The sequence below is a fragment of the Tachypleus tridentatus genome, chromosome 1 (genome assembly GCF_004210375.1).
Source record: "Tachypleus tridentatus isolate NWPU-2018 chromosome 1, ASM421037v1, whole genome shotgun sequence".
Classification (NCBI taxonomy): domain Eukaryota; kingdom Metazoa; phylum Arthropoda; class Merostomata; order Xiphosura; family Limulidae; genus Tachypleus; species Tachypleus tridentatus.
Window position 1 is genome coordinate 49,386,707 of NC_134825.1, and position 16,349 is coordinate 49,403,055.

Consider the following 16,349-nt stretch of genomic DNA (forward strand, 5'->3'; position numbering starts at 1 on the left):
TATCATTTATTAAATTAAAGAACACGAACTTATCTGTTATTAACATTTTTTTTGATTGACGTCTCGTATATTTGATTGAGTTAAGAGAGACAAATACGTATATTATTTTTGTACATTTTTTCATTGTTTCAGGGTCTTATTTTTCCAGAGTTCTTCCCTAAAAATAACCACATTAATAACATGTAATTGATAATGTATAACTAATAATCATAATCGGAATTATTTAAAAATACCGAACCTATAATCAAAATGAACTGCAAAGGTAATGCTGTTTCAAAATTAATCGTCGTAAAAGACATTATACAAATTCACTACTTTAGTCATTCAAATATGTTTGTGCGCGCGCGCGTGCGTGTTTGAGTATATAAGCCGTTTCGTAATGAATCAGCTGTAATGTGTTATTATTGAATAGATGTACTTTAATTATAATAGTAGACCTATTTTTCGAGTCATGTGCTAAAAGCTAAGTACCTGGTTAGTCCATTTGCTTTTCACAATAAAAACTCGTTGATTCCAAACATTGTATTGTAACAAATAACCTACATCCACTTTCCTTTAAAAGAAATAATAGGGAAAAATATATATACTATATATGTATGTTGCTAGCTTAAACCCTTTTCTCATTATTTAGGGAAGACACTTCCAAGGAAGAAGTTTACGATATTTCATCAATACCTTATATAGTTTATTGGAAACAGTGGCAATCATATTGTATTTGGCTCGTAAAGAAAAATTTAACAACACAAAAACTTGTAGTAAAAAAACCATTACATACAATTATTACCTTATTTATAGGTAATATAGTTATCATATGCAGCTGTAAATTATCGATATTTTTAAAAAAATATAACCGGAAATAACAACTCAAAGTATGGAACTTGTAAGGAAAACGTATGTATTTATAAAATGTGAACACGTGAGAATTTCCACGTGACAGCAACACATCTTTTTGGCTGTAGCGAATCTATTGTTTTCTACATGAATAGCTACCAACGACATGTCAGATCAATCTGTGGTGTGTGGGAAGAATATTTATTATTTGTTTACAACAATACGAACCCCCATGCGATTTATATTGTCGTTTTGAACACTTGATTTCTGAAGCATTTTTCACAAATCCTCTTTTAGACGTATTTGACAATAATAACGACTTGTATTAATTTGTTCTTCACGTTTTTTACAAGAACTAAAGCATTCGTCACTCAAATGAAAATAACTTGCCCTTTCCATTGAAAGGGTTAACTTATAAGAAGCTTGGGGGTGGATTAACTTGGGTAAGATACCGACTTCGATTCCCCGCAGTAGACAGAGTGCAGATAGCACATTATGTAGTTTGCTTTAAGAAAATAATAAAAACGACAAACAAAACCTTACTTACAAAATTCTTTGTCCAGTCTTAAAAACGTTTTATTGTACATGAATAATTAAATGAGATGAAACAGAAAACTGGCAACTTCTGATGAGCATAGTAAACTTCTTAGTGAAAACCTCAGTAGGTACAGACTTAGTAATATATGTTGCACCAACCAAGATATTGTACTACTGATGAACATAGTAAAGGATGTTGTAACAACCACGAACTACTGCTACTGATAGACTTAGTAAGGTATGTTGTAACAACCACGAAATACCAAAACTTATAAACTTAGTACGGTATGTTGTAAGAACCACAAAATTATTATATTGACAGGCATAGTAAGGTATGTTGTGGCAACCATGAACTACTACTACTGATAAACTTGGTAGGTATGTTGTAACAACCAAGAAATTCTTCTATTGATACATATAGTAACTTATCAAGAAATTATTTTATTAATATATGTCGTAGATTATTAGGAAATCGTTCTATTGATAGATATAGCAACTTACCTAGAAATTCTTCTATTAATAAATAAGGAAACTTCCCACTGAATTATTTACTTAATAAATAAAGTAATTTATCAATAAAGTATTCTATTGATACTTACAGCAACTTGTCGTAAAATTATTCTATTAATAAAATATCAACATATTCTTCTATTACTAGACATAGAAACTTGTCACGAAAATTTTCTATTACTAGGTATGTTTCTTGTGATAACCACCAATGATAAGATTCAGTTTATATTCATGCTGTGAAAGTCATGAAAAGAAACATGTAGTCACAGATATCGACAGATTTAATTTATTGTATTGTTTGTTTGTTTGTTTTGGAATTTCGCACAAAGCTACTCGAGGGCTATCTGTGCTAGCCTAATTTAGCAGTGTAAGACTAGAGGGAAGGCACCTAGTCATCACCACCCACCGCCAACTATTGGGCTACTCCTTTACCAACGAATAGTTGGATTGACCATCACATTATAACGCTCCCACGGCTGAAAGGGCGAGCATGTTTGTCGCGACCGGGATGCGAACCCGCGACCCTCAGATTACGAGTCGCACGCCTTAACACGCTTGGCCATGCCGGACCTTATTGTATTGTGAGAAATATAAAGGGTTTTGTGCTGACAGATGTAGTGGGACATATTACCACTGAATGAAGTACTCCATTAATAGAATACTTTTATTGTATAGTTGTTATCGTTTTTAAATAAAATATAATTCCCATGATCATTCTTGAAACTAAATAAACGCTCCATCAAATCAAAAATATTAAACACTTTAACGGTTCAAAACCCTGTAAGAGAGCGAAAGTCACAGTCAAAAACCGTCATCAGCACATAGTGAAAAGTAACAATAAAAGATGGTACTATCCGCTACCAATCTCACAATTTGGTATAACTTCGTTGTTCAATCATCATGAAAAAAACTGTTGTGATCTGCAAATTATGAATTATAAGAACAATAAAAATTGCAATGTTTCTGTGATACAATTATAGTTTTAAATAAACAAATAGCGAGTTAACTCTTTATCTCTAATTTTTCACAATGGGCCTGTCGTTAGACTTAAACACTTATGGTCTATGTTTCATAACCCATTATCATAAAACTTGGGTCGTGGATGTGCTATAAAAATGGCAGTAAATTCTCACTATTTGGTTCGTTTGTTTGTTTGTTTTGGAATTTCGCACAAAGCTACTCGAGAGCTATCTGTGCTAGCCGTCCCTAATTTAGCAGTGTAAGACTAGAGGGAAGGCAGCTAGTCATCACCACCCACCGCCAACTCTTGTGCTACTCTTTTACCAACGAATAGTGGGATTGACCGTCACATTATACGCCCCCACGGCTGGGAGGGCGAGCATGTTTAGCGCGACGCGGGCGCGAACCCGCGACCCTCGGATTACGAGTCGCATGCCTTACGCGCTTGGCCATGCCAGGCCCTATTTGGTTCGAGTACATCAAACGTTGGTGGTGGGTACTGTTGATTGGCTGCTTTCCCTCTAGTATATGAGGTCAAAGTTAGGAACGAATGGCGTAAATAGCAATTTTGTGGAGCTTTGCACAAATTTCTGAAACGGACAAACAAACAAAATATTCAATAATTTTCACGCTTCACCTTAGTCCAGCATGTGGTGTTTTATTTTTGTTTTAGGTTAAGGTATTTTTTCTAATAGCTTTTTCTGATCTTAGAATTAACAAATATTAGAATATTTGGGGAATAGAAAGAAGTTAAGCAAACAGTTATCTTAGAAATTCATAGTAACAGCTTAAGTTGAAATATTCAGTTATTATGAAATATTTATATATATTATTCTAAGAAAAGTGGTGATTTTTACCTGACATAACACCACGTTTGTCTTAATGTAATCACTGCACATAAATTGAACGAAGAAATGATACGTTTTTATTTAAAACTATTATATCGCATACTTCCGAAACCTTCCAAAACACGGCAGTATACTTTCAAATTACTCTTTAACATTATGCAGGTTTCATTCGGCCACTTTTCTGTCCTCGCTACTACGCACAGGAAGGCTGTTTTTGCACGTGCCCTGGGTTCATGTGATTACCACGTGATCGCATTTTCAACCTTGAAAAGAATTGTATAGGTCCTTTTATTTTCTCGTTCTAATTATGTTTTTGTATTGCGAGTCTCCTAATATAAAAATAGATTAATTTTGTATATAGGTAGATATACATATAACTTTGAAAGTGAAATAAGGCCTGGAATACTTCATGGTGCCAACACAGAAGTCTGACATTCCTCTCGCACCCTCGTGCAATAAGAACAGATGCCTGTGGTAATTATTCTAAATGAAATAAAGAAAAGACTGTATAATAATATGCCAACTACAATATACCTGCAAAATCCAATGCCGACGAGGCTTTTCGCGAATGCCAGTTTGGTTGAGTTACAACAAATATGATGTAATACTTTAACATGTTGTGGTACTTTTTGGTAAAACTGATTCCATTTAGAATGACAAAACATGCCCGCTAATAACGGGAGATTTGACAACACATTTACTAATAAGCCCTTTTATGTTTTTTGACTGTTGATGTCGTGATAAATAAGGAACGACTTAATAAAACATACAATCATAATAAACAACCTTTATCTAAAACAAATGCAGTCAAAATGTATACTTAATTAGTTGCAAAGTACACTTCTCTCCACTCAAAGGTTATTACTAACTCATTGACCTTTAAAACTGTATCTTTCAAGATAGTATTAAAATCTGATCTAAGATTTATTATTAGACTGGATCTCCTGACATATTCTTCTAGATTGTACAAATATCGTATCAGCTCATTCAATTATTACCATTAGAATTAATCAGAGCAAATAGCGCTTACACAAGTCACTGGCCACTTACCAGAGGTCACTTGGTCAACAATGGAATATATATCATTACCTCTCTAACTTACTATGCCATGCGCAACTCTACAACTATCTTACATACGGACAGGCGTAAAGGTGTGTTTCAAGATAAATGACACAGAACAAAGGCTAATAAAAATGAGAGAAATTCAGTGATATTTTGCGTCAATCTGATGTGAAAACAGCATAAAATAAGAAACTATGAAACTTCTCTATATTAACAGGAGGTAGAATTAACCCCAGAATAAATTTTCGACACATTTGTATATCGTCATTCAGGGCGACTCCTTTTATACTCTTCGTGGAATTTACCACGTGACAAGAGTGCCTGTAAAAGTGTTTTTCTTATACAACTCATAAATTGTTACGAGAAGAACATATTACTTTTCTTCGAAAATAATATCCACATCACGATTAGCGGAAACTTTCAGTTTCATGTTACGCCAGTTCTTATCATACCAGTGAAACTGACGCTAGGAGAATGTCATATAAAAGATTCTTAATTTTCGAAGAGTAAAATGTGGCTTGTTGTAACTTTCAGTTTAATCTGTTTCTCTCTTTTATTGCAAAAAAAAACAACAACAGCAACAATAGAATTGGGATTTACACAAAATATGACATTCTTTAGAGCTCGTTTTGTTTTTAACGAAGAGTAAACGTTAAAACACGAGAATTCTCTCACTGAAAACTTTAATATATTTTGTTCCATTAATAATTTACGTTTATTCTAAAGATTTTTCTTTACTTTAAAATTATGAATAAAAACAGAATTTCGATTATAAGTAAGGTAAACAATACGGAAAAAAACCACAAAAGAAATAATACATTGTTTGAAACTGCAAAAAAACAATCAAGTTAAAAATAATGTAAAGTGTACTGTAAAGAACAAAACTATTTTTAACCATAAGACAGTGCAAGAATGAAACTTATAAACTCAGATTGTATGCCACAAAATAAAGCAAGGTTCAAGCTGATGATAACTACGTTATAAACAACAAACAAACGTAAGGTTGAATCCGACGGTATCTACATTATAAACCACAAACAACTGTTTGGTTCAATCCTACGGTATCTACATTATAAACCACAAACAACTGTTAGGTTCAATCCTGCTGTATCTACATTATAAACCACAAACAAATGTCAGGTTGAATCCTACGGTATCTACACTATAAACCACAAACAAATGTTAGGTTGAATCCTACGGTATTGACGTTATAAACCACAAACAAATGTTAGGTCGAATCTTACGGTATCGATATTATAAACCACAAACAACTGTTAGGTTCAATTTTACGGTATCGATATTATAAACCACAAACAACTGTTAGGTTGAATCCTACGGTATCTACATTATAAACCACAAACAAATGTCAGGTTGAATCCTACGGTTTCTACATTATAAACCACAAACAACTGTTAGGTTCAATCCTGCGGTATCTGCATTATAAACCACAAACAACTGTTAGATTCTAATCTACGATAACTGCATTATACACTACAAATAAATGGTGGGTTCGAACCTAAAAATTGTCATAAACCAAATAATGGACGATCCAAATATTTGATAAATGCTCGGTTAAGTCAAAATACGATAGACTCCAGAACTATTACGGTTAGGTAAGATGCCACAAAAGTAGTGCACAATTACCACAAAAACCATTTCGTTTTTTATTTAATTTTTCACAGTAGAAACTACTCTTAGTCAGACAAGTATAACAGGCATGTTAGTGCATGAAAGAAATTTTTACCTCTACATTTATAAATTAACCATGATGTGGTAAGTAACAAATTTAGTCAGCGGTATTGTAGTGTCTTCAAAATATGATTTTAAAAATAGAAATATAATATATTTAAAATAATAGGCAGCAGGAAATGGTGAGGTAGCACATAATAAACTCTGTTCAAGTTGCAAAAAATGTTCGAAATATGAAACTGTGTGGTTTGTAAATTAGCTCTTTTTCTTACGGATATAAGACTTTCAAAGTTAGAAGCACTATTAAACTCTTCCTACGTATTAACTAATACTAGTAAAAAGATATGTTTTCAACAAAGTTAATTGCGACATTTCATCGTGCTCGGTTAGAGATAAGAACTAATGACGTCACCCATCATTTGGTGACGAAGTGTAAGAACAAACCAATGATGGATAGCTGAGAGCACGTGACGGTGGCATGTCTCGCACTGTTCTTAGGGCTAAACAGAAGTCAGTCGATCCTTATAAAAGATCCAACGGAGTCACGAATTCTTCACACTTTGTTTAGCAGCTTAACGTTTATGTGGCCATTCTAACCATTCTAAAGGAAAGCTGTGGCGTATTTATTTTACTCTTCATTGCTATTTTACACTTTACGTCCGATATAACTATGACATTAACCACTTCTCAACGCCCTCCAGCCACACCATGCAGACATTTTTCCACGAGGATTGGAACAATTCATGCCAACAGTATGCCTGATCTGCCGACGATGTTTAAAGCATCCCGTTCCACCTCTCGAGCTACACCGCGTGGTACGCCTACTTCGAGCCCGGTTAGAGTCAGCAGAACTCCGACTCATACTAGTCGAAGCCGCGCTAGAATTCAAAGCCTTCAACAGCCAGATAGTCCCCGAAGGGCCACTCATCCCCTTGCCTCACCATCCCGCCGTCGCCGAAGCAACTTGTGGGCAGACCTTGAAGTGGACCCTTGGGCTCAATTCAGACGGCGGGTATGTACAAGTCCACTTCCTCCAGGCAGTCCTGACACTGGTGGTCATCGTTTACGACGCTTCGGTGTTACAACAAAAGGCATCGTCCACTTAGGAGACTTTGTCAGAAACCGCTGCAGGTCAGATATAGAATCCTCCGAAGGAAGTGGTAGCGACTCCAGCGAGCCTACTTCTTCGACCGGTTCCAGTTCTTCCAGTCGTAGAGGCAGTAACCCTGCTCAGCATCGGGTGGTGATCATTGGGGGAGACAAGGTCGGAAAAGCAAGCCTCGTCTCACATTTTCTGAGTTCAGAATATTTATCTCCATACGAATATTTTCAAGATGCTCTAGGTACATAAATTTTCATTTATTTTAACAAATCAGCATAAAGTACACATAAATTTCATTATTGTGAATATGATGCGAAATTATTTCGAATTGATCACTTGTTTTTCAGGTATGAAAATACGCTAATTTTCTAACACTATGATAAAAACTAAAACTGACTGGTTAGCTTGTGGCACATTCTTTATTTAATTTGAAAGTTTGAAAAACTTTTATGTTATTTTATGAAACAAATGTCTTCAAAAATAGTATCATAAGAGCAGCTAAGCTAGGTCCTACATTAAATTGTTCACGGACTAGGGGCTGTAACATGAGGACCGTGAAAAATATCACAAAGTCTCTTAACGTGCTAAAGCTCTAAACTTCATCAAAGAAACGTGATGTTGGTATATATTAACAAAATTTACCGTTTGTCATTGCTCATAACGGGATGTAAAACAGTGGTTCAATAATGTGTTAGTATTAGAGAATTTAACCATTGGTTACAGTGTAGTGTATGTATACTTACAAGAGAAACAATGTTTTTCGACCACGACACTATTTTAACAAATGTTTATTATTATTTCAGACGATGACTCAGAGAGATCTGTTTCTGTGCTTGTAGAAAGGGAAGAAACAGACCTAACATTCGAGTGTGTTCCTGCCTCAGAGGCTACGGTAATTTTGTTTCTTTTTCTAAGTTCGGGATTAAGAATATTTTAATTTAGGAGTGTGTGTAAATGCATTAAGTTTTTATAAAAACATATATATATATATATATATGTATAATCCGTCTGTACGAACACAAGTATTTCTTGAAGTAATGGCTGAAAATAAATAAACATTTCCCATTATACTTCCCATAAGGAACTATAATTTGCTCTGTACTCCAGAGGTTGCTGGTTAACAACCTTTAAATGGTTACATTAAATAATATTCGAATTTCGGAAAGTTTTTTTTTTAAATTTAACATAATTAGTGATATCATTGCACACTCTTAAAGTAACATTCACTTGTGTTTTTTTTAATATCGAATTTCAGTTACTTTTATTTGGTAAATATACTTAAACAAATTATTTTTGCAGTTCATTATCATGAACAGTTATGGTACTTTCTAAATCACAGCCTTATATTTATTTCTTTATATTTAATAGTTGGACGACACAACGTTTTACCTCACAAACGCATTTCTGGTAGTTTACTCAGTGACCGATAGGTCGAGCTACGATGATGCCGAACGGACCCTCGCGCTGCTGCAGTACTTAAAGACGAAATTAATAAATCATTCAATGGGAATTGAATCTTTTCCTAAAGCCCTAATTCTGGTTGGAAACAAAGCTGATCTGGCTCGTAGCAGAACTGTTACTGAGGAAGGTAGGTATTTTTTGGTAATTAATTAACCATATAACTTTCTCAGTGCTGTAACTCACTAGCTTTCCTTTATATGGTTAATAAATGTCAATATTTTAACCTTTAATTAAATTAATACCCCTTCTTCATAGCATGTGTATAAATGTAGAACAAGCCAGATAAACTACTCAGTTGTATGAGTCATGATAATTATATTTAATAATAAGCATTAAAAGAAAATTAATTAAAAAGTAATAGGGGAGGAAATGTAAGCATTATGTATTTTGCACGTATTTGTGAAAGTAAAATGTTTTGGAAAACTTTGTAAGAGCTGTGTTAGATAACAACGTTAATTACCTTTATAGCTCATTACGTTACTACATTTAGGTCACTAGCAAATTTAATAATAACTAATATAGGCTATCTTATACGTATTACGGGCAACAATGTTTTCATATTTATATTTAATTGTCTATACCAGTTATAAAACATCCCGATTTTATTTAAATGTTTCAATTTGAGTATCATTGTTGTTTCCTTATTTTTATACTAAAACTTTAAACGTTGCTCACAAATATATATATATACATATGTATATCGCTCTTTTGTATCTTGTCGCGAATATATATAAAAATTTTGAGACTTTGTTGTGAAATTTACCGATTTTTTTTGTATTATTTATAGAGGGCCGTATCCTAGCAAGCAAATACAACATCAAATTCATTGAAACGTCGGCGGCCATTACACATAACGTAGATGAATTACTGGTGGGTATCGTAAGTCAGATTCGATTGAGGTCAAAGGAAACAAGCTACAGGTCACGAAAGTTGAGTGGAAAAGCACGTGGGTTTATGAGCAAATTTTTGCACAAATGTGAACTTAGAGTCAGATCATGTGATAATCTTTACGTGCTATGATACCTTTATATTTCGATTGAAAGTATACCAATTGTGATATGCTTATCCATCTGTTCCACAATATCATGATGTGACTAAACTAAATAGCTATTCATAACAACATCTTATTTTGGAAATCCTTTCTTATTTATGGTTAAAACTATTGAAAATATATCTATTTAGTTTTAGAAACGAAATAAGTAAAATTCCAGTGGACTTTAATTATTTTAAATTGTGTCACGTACGAATCCTTGACCATTAATTATAAACATCACCATATTTTTAACGCCATTTTCTGACATTGTTTCTTTAAAAATCCAAGTTTACAAGGTTTCAAAATGCTGTCATAGTATTCGTTCCTGACTGATGTATCAGTTTTGTGTAAAACTGAAGAGAGAAACAATTGTGAAGCTTTATATTTTATATATTGTTATAAAGCTTTCAAAACGGTGTATTTGATAAACTGAAAATCAAAATGTTACTAAGAAAACAAAGTTTGTGAGTTTTTGGTTTTGCATTGAACTCGAGGAAATAGATGTAAATAGTTCATTTTTAATGTTTGTTATGGCATATACTTATGCGTTGTCAATAAAGAATAAATCATTTATGTTTACATTGCCTTTGGTTCTCGTTTATTTTATGCAATACTTAAAAGTCGATGAACAATAAGTACTCGAAATTTCAGTAATAAATATAAATTAGTATTAATACACACATCACTAAAGCCTATTTTTGCTTGATAATGTTTAGTTTCGTTCATGAAGTTTAATTTTTCATGTTTTTTAAATTTCACATAAATAAGGGAAAAATATATGAAAATATAAGAACTCATGCAAGCGAAGACTTTCTTTTTATTCTGGTATATTTTATTTATTTATTTTTACTTATTACAGTAACTTATACAATAAAAAGTATTGATCAGTGCGTCTATTTTAATTTATTATTTAAATCCAGGCTCGGTGCTAAGAATATGCAATATACGTAGCTACCAGTGTTATTATGAGTGCAATATTAATTCATAACACCATTTAAACTATTGTCGGTGCTGTTTCGTTCATTGTAATGAAATATGATAGCAACCACTAAGCCTAATGGCTTGTTAAGGCCTTTAACAAGCCCGGGAATACACTATAAGAATGAGGTTCAAATTTCAATCTCTTTGTCTGGTAAGACAAGAACTTACCATTGGTTCTGCTGATTGATCTCTCTTTCCTCTGTATTATCATTGAAAAGTTATGAACGCTTAGCAAAAATAGCTCTAAAACTAAACAAAGAAAATAAACATCGCCTGGCAGATTACCTATTATTACACAAGATATACACTAAATTGTATTCGGATGGTTCTGACTTAAAATACTAATAAAAGCAACCATTTTAAAATAAATAAACACGTTTTAATTTTTTATTTTTTTAAATATTTACAAATAAGCTGAAATATCCATCATCTGATGTGGAATCTCTAAACCTAATTAAAGCAATTTAAGTTTAATAGTAATCATATATTTCAAAGTAATAACATAAACTTTTAAGATTATGACAACATTTGCAGTTTACTTTCCATCTACCAAGAAATAAAAATCCCACCTTTAGACACCCTACATCTCATTGACCATGTGAAAAGCGTGGTTGTGTGAGAAACAATCCAGTAACTGTAATATATTGACCTTAAATCCCTTTACAATATTCAACTGTGTCTGAAGCATCAGTCTGCCAAGGTTGTTTGATTGTGACTCAATAGGCTAGGAGTAACTAACTAACACGTTTTACAAAATAGAAATACAGTTAAATTCAGTTTTGACTCTTAGGGCGTTTAGATACACATTTTGGTTGAGATTAGCCTAATAAGTTCAGAGAAGTTAAGGTGCAAACAAACACACATTTCATCTTTAAACAGCTTTACATGTTTAAAACACTTAACTCTCTATGATAATATATGTGCTTACATTAAACAATCAACATACCTTTGAGAAGAAAGTCTTTCTGTTTATCGGGTAGTTTTCTTATTTCGTAACATTTAACTCCTTGGATTTTTTTTTAGACCATTAACACTAGTAGAAGAGCTGTATTGGCAGCGAAAAGAACTGAAGCTCTTAATCCTAAAACATTTCCGGCACAGTGGTGTGTCTACGGACTTACAACGCTAGAATCTGGTTTTCGATACCCGTGGTGGGCAGAGTACAGATAACACATTGTGTAGCTATGTGCTTAATTACACACAGCAACCTAAAACATTTTACTTAGCTGCGAATATGTTGAAGTGAGAGTAATTTTCAAATCCTAACAACTGGAGTTATAAATCCTTCCTTGTATCATTTGCTGTGTGTATGTGTGCGTAAATGTATATATGTAAGAGATTAAACTTTTTTATAGAAAAATTACAATTAAATCGCTATGGTAGTAATTTATTTACTTGGCGACGTTTCGGAGCAAATTCTCTTTTTCAAGTCAGAAACAAACCACAAGGCTTGAAAAAATTTTTTGCATAAACAATCTCACTGAGTAAACTTTTGATAAATTGTTTAAAATTATTGAATAACCGTTAAAATCAGCTTCAGCCTATGCTAATGCACGGTGAAATACTATCAAATGTGACTAACACCGTATTAGAATTACTTTGTTTTAGTAAACAAGTCAAGATTGTTTATTAAAATGCTGAATAAAGCTTTAGGTATATGAATTATCAAATTTTCTAAATCTATAACAGTTCAAATCTTAGTAACCAGGGGGATCTTTCATTTGCAAACATCTGTTACCGAGATATTCAGATGTTCATATTAATTAATAATTTCCTTAGACTTGTACATTTTTTGGAAGTACATAAAATAACTCATATTAAATTAAAAGGCCACTGGTCAAGTGGTTAAGGTGCTCGACTCGTGATCTGAAGGTAGCAGAATGGCCCTCACATCAAACATATTCTCCCTTTCAGCCGTGAGGGCGTTGTAACGTGACAGTCGATCCCATTATTCATTGGTAAAAGAGTAGCATAAGAGTTGGCAATAGATGGTGATAACTATTTGCCTTCCATCTAGTCTTACACTTCTAAATTTGGGACGGTTAGCGCAGATAGCTCTCATACAGCTTTGCTTGAAATTCAAAACAAACAGACAAAAGGTCGCTAGACAGTGCACTTTGACAATTAAAGTTCCTTCATACTTCTTAGTGAGACATTCAGTTTTTGTCATGACACTTAACATCGTCTTTACTATTCTTATCACCAGGGCTGCTTCTGTCACGTCACCGAGGGTTCATCTGGAATAATTTAGGGTCAACACCACAAAAAATATCACTTGTTTGAATACGCTGATGTGTTTGTAGAACCACAATGACGACTTGGTCAAACAAACTTAACTAACCATCACATAGGTAGAGTCAACATACGTTCAAGTAAACAACTTTAACTCAGAGTTCCCTAGAGTGAAGGGACGGGGGGGGGGTTAGCTAGTGCTGAGATACAATGGATGTTAAAAAATAGAACTTTTAGTGGTTAACTCTCCATGGTCACTGTAGTGTTGTTGGCTGTCACTAAAACTCGCGCTTATTCTAGAGGTACTGAAGAACGCAGCCAAATTCTCCAGTTGCTAAATGCACTTTTCTTGAAGATTAGGCGTTTAATACGGTGGAATCAAGTTCATGGATGAAGACACGTTGCTTTCCTCTTGGTCAGACACACTAAATTCGATCCAAACCATGAATGAATAAACCTAAAGTCTCCAGGGGGTCGCTTATCAACCTAGTTAACAACTTCTCAGTCACCTAAGGAGAGTTCTATAAGAAACAAATTTCCCATGACAACAAATATCTCAGTGTAGTCCAGCTTACTTCCACCAGGCAACATTCCCGACGTTGTAACCAAAACCCACACTAATTAGTCTGGAACCTCGTTTAAAAAGTGTAAATTGAAAGCAACAGATAAGTTCTACAGTCCATAGGGCAGAAAACAAAGGCTTGATACCACTTTGGATCTACTGCTCACGTTTTCAGGAGACTCTCCAAAGCGTACATCGCGGGCATAAAACGAGTTGAATTTTCATGATCTCAGTTTGACTTCATGATCTCAACTTCAGTAAAAGGCACCACTTAATATCTTGGCTAAAACGGTACTTGAATTTAATGCGTGGTGACTCTCGTGCTCCCATTTCTTTAAAAAATAAATGGATAAACCAATTTACCATTGTTCATGTAACATATGTTGCCCTGTGGATAAACTAAACTTGTAACAATAAGGGGTCCTTCTAGGTCTGCGAAGATGTGAGGGCTAAATTGTCAATGATATTTTCTTAAACAAATTACAAAACTTAATGTAAATAATACAAAATTCAGTATATTGTAATGAATTATAATATTTACAAAACGTACCAAGTGGGTCCTTTAAGTTTATGAGCTTTAATTTAGTAATTTTCCTACTATGTGTATAAAACATGTGCTATATTACACTGTAGAGAATGGACTGAAATAAACCTTTTCATTTTTGCACTAACTAGCTGTATCTGAACTAGTTATAGCTACCACAACAAGTAATTTATTTCGTGATCTGAAATATTTATAATATACCCAATCATTTGCCCAGCACGTATATGGAACGTTCAGAGGAAAACTTCTATGTTTCTTTGCTTCTTATTTGTCGCACACGAAGTCTTATGTGTGTAGAGTTTGTAGAAATTACAACGTCTCCCACATGCACACAACCTGTACAATAAACTTAATTTACCACGCGAGTTTGCACTATTCGTGCAAACTTTAAACACAAATCCTCGGGGATTTAGTCTTGTCTAGTTAACTGAAACGAGAACAAAACTCCAATTAGTGCTTCCTAGAATCTTATAGTACATAATTCGTGATGACGAGAAAGCCACTTGAAGGAAAAATGTATTCTAAAGACGGCTGGTATAGGTATTAACACTTCTAGTAACATAAAGTAGAAAACAACGTTTTGACCTTCTTAGGTCATTTTCTTTAGAATACATTTAAGAGTACATGAGTTTATTATTAATGTATATTTGAACAGGAAATCATGTAGAACTGACTCTTACTAACCAATAAAATATTAACTCTATAATCAAAACCAACGCTTATATTCATAAAATGATTTTATTTTAACAACAAAGAGATAGGTTAGATAGATATGTAACAAATCTATTTTTAACACCAGAGTATTTTCGTGAAGGTTGTTCAGAAAGTGTTTACTTTATTTGATAATTCTGGTTTCAATACAGTGATAAATGGGTAAAAGATGACTGCTCATTTCTACACATTATAGTAAATGAGAAAGAAATTATCTGAAAGACTAGATGCTGTCGTGATCTTGGCCGTCGCTGACGTGCGCTGAACCCGAATGAAGGCGGAGTCTGGATAAGCACGTGTAACACACGAAGTTTCTTTGATTTTCTTTAAACTCCTTCTTGTTTTTGTTGTTTAGGAGAGAACGGTTTCCCTTTGATAAGTTCTGATACGTTAGTATCGATTTTCATACGAACACGTGCATGGAACTCACGTGAAGATGGGGGTATACATTAAAATACGTATATATATAACAAGGAAGTTTCAGTTGAGAGATGCTTCAATATGAATTAAGTATTTTTAAAATATCAAAAACGCAGATCGTAATAAAACGTCTTAGCGCATGTATTGTTATACTTTTCATCTAAATTAAACACGACGTTTGAAATAAACAATTATCCGAATTATACACGTTGAGCATCTTCCAAGATATAATTTACCGATATTTCCTTACTGTTGTATAAAAATTCCACGTACAGTACATGACATAAATCATAAAAATGTGAAAAGCTAATCTTAAACTTTAACCAGTTAAGTTTCACAGTCGAATTTTTTTGTTTGTTTGGGAATTTCGCACAAAGCTACTCGAGGGCTATCTGTGCTAGCCGTCCCTAATTTAGCAGTGTAAGACTAGAGGGAAGGCAGCTAGTCATCGCCACCCACCGCCAACTCTTGGGCTACTCTTTTATCAACGAATAGTGGGATTGACCGTCACATTATACACCCCCACGGCTGGGAGGGCGAGCATGTTTAGCGCGACGCGGGCGCGAACCCGCGACCCTCGTATTACGAGTCGCACGCGTTACGCGCTAGGCCATGCCGGGCCTCACAGTCGAAACTAACATGGTTACATTCTGTTGCTGAAAATGGTTCTTATTCTAGTTTTAGTGTATAGAGGATGCAAAAAAAAAACAAAGATACAGCATTGTCACATTTACTCCGCTTTGTATAAGTTTTGTTTTTCAAGACAAGTTGTAAATTTATTTTCATAAAAACGACAGTTGTTCGTTAGTAAAGTCTCAACTGTTCCGTTCATAGATACATCTACTTATTCTACGTTTAATTAGCGT

The 16,349-nt window shown here is 33.9% G+C and overlaps 1 protein-coding gene across 1 annotated transcript; it reads left to right on the top strand.

Annotated features, from left to right (window-relative positions):
• The first annotated feature begins 6,969 nt into the window (after positions 1 to 6,969).
• On the top strand, positions 6,970 to 10,612 carry LOC143247888 (GTP-binding protein REM 1-like). The gene is made up of 4 exons (XM_076496445.1): positions 6,970 to 7,780; positions 8,343 to 8,431; positions 8,908 to 9,127; positions 9,788 to 10,612. Exons 1-4 carry the CDS (start codon positions 7,108 to 7,110, stop codon positions 10,018 to 10,020), a joined length of 1,215 nt encoding a protein of 404 aa, XP_076352560.1. The 5' UTR covers positions 6,970 to 7,107; the 3' UTR covers positions 10,021 to 10,612.
• Positions 10,613 to 16,349: the final 5,737 nt, after the last annotated feature.

Excerpts from the sequence above, each read along its gene's own strand:
- LOC143247888 (XM_076496445.1), top strand. The coding sequence starts at position 7,108 with ATGACATTAACCACTTCTCAACGCCCTCCAGCCACACCATGCAGACAT. Across the intron at positions 8,432-8,907 it reads TTCCTGCCTCAGAGGCTACG|TTGGACGACACAACGTTTTA; the intron begins GTAATTTTGTTT and ends TATATTTAATAG. Across the intron at positions 9,128-9,787 it reads CAGAACTGTTACTGAGGAAG|AGGGCCGTATCCTAGCAAGC; the intron begins GTAGGTATTTTT and ends TATTATTTATAG.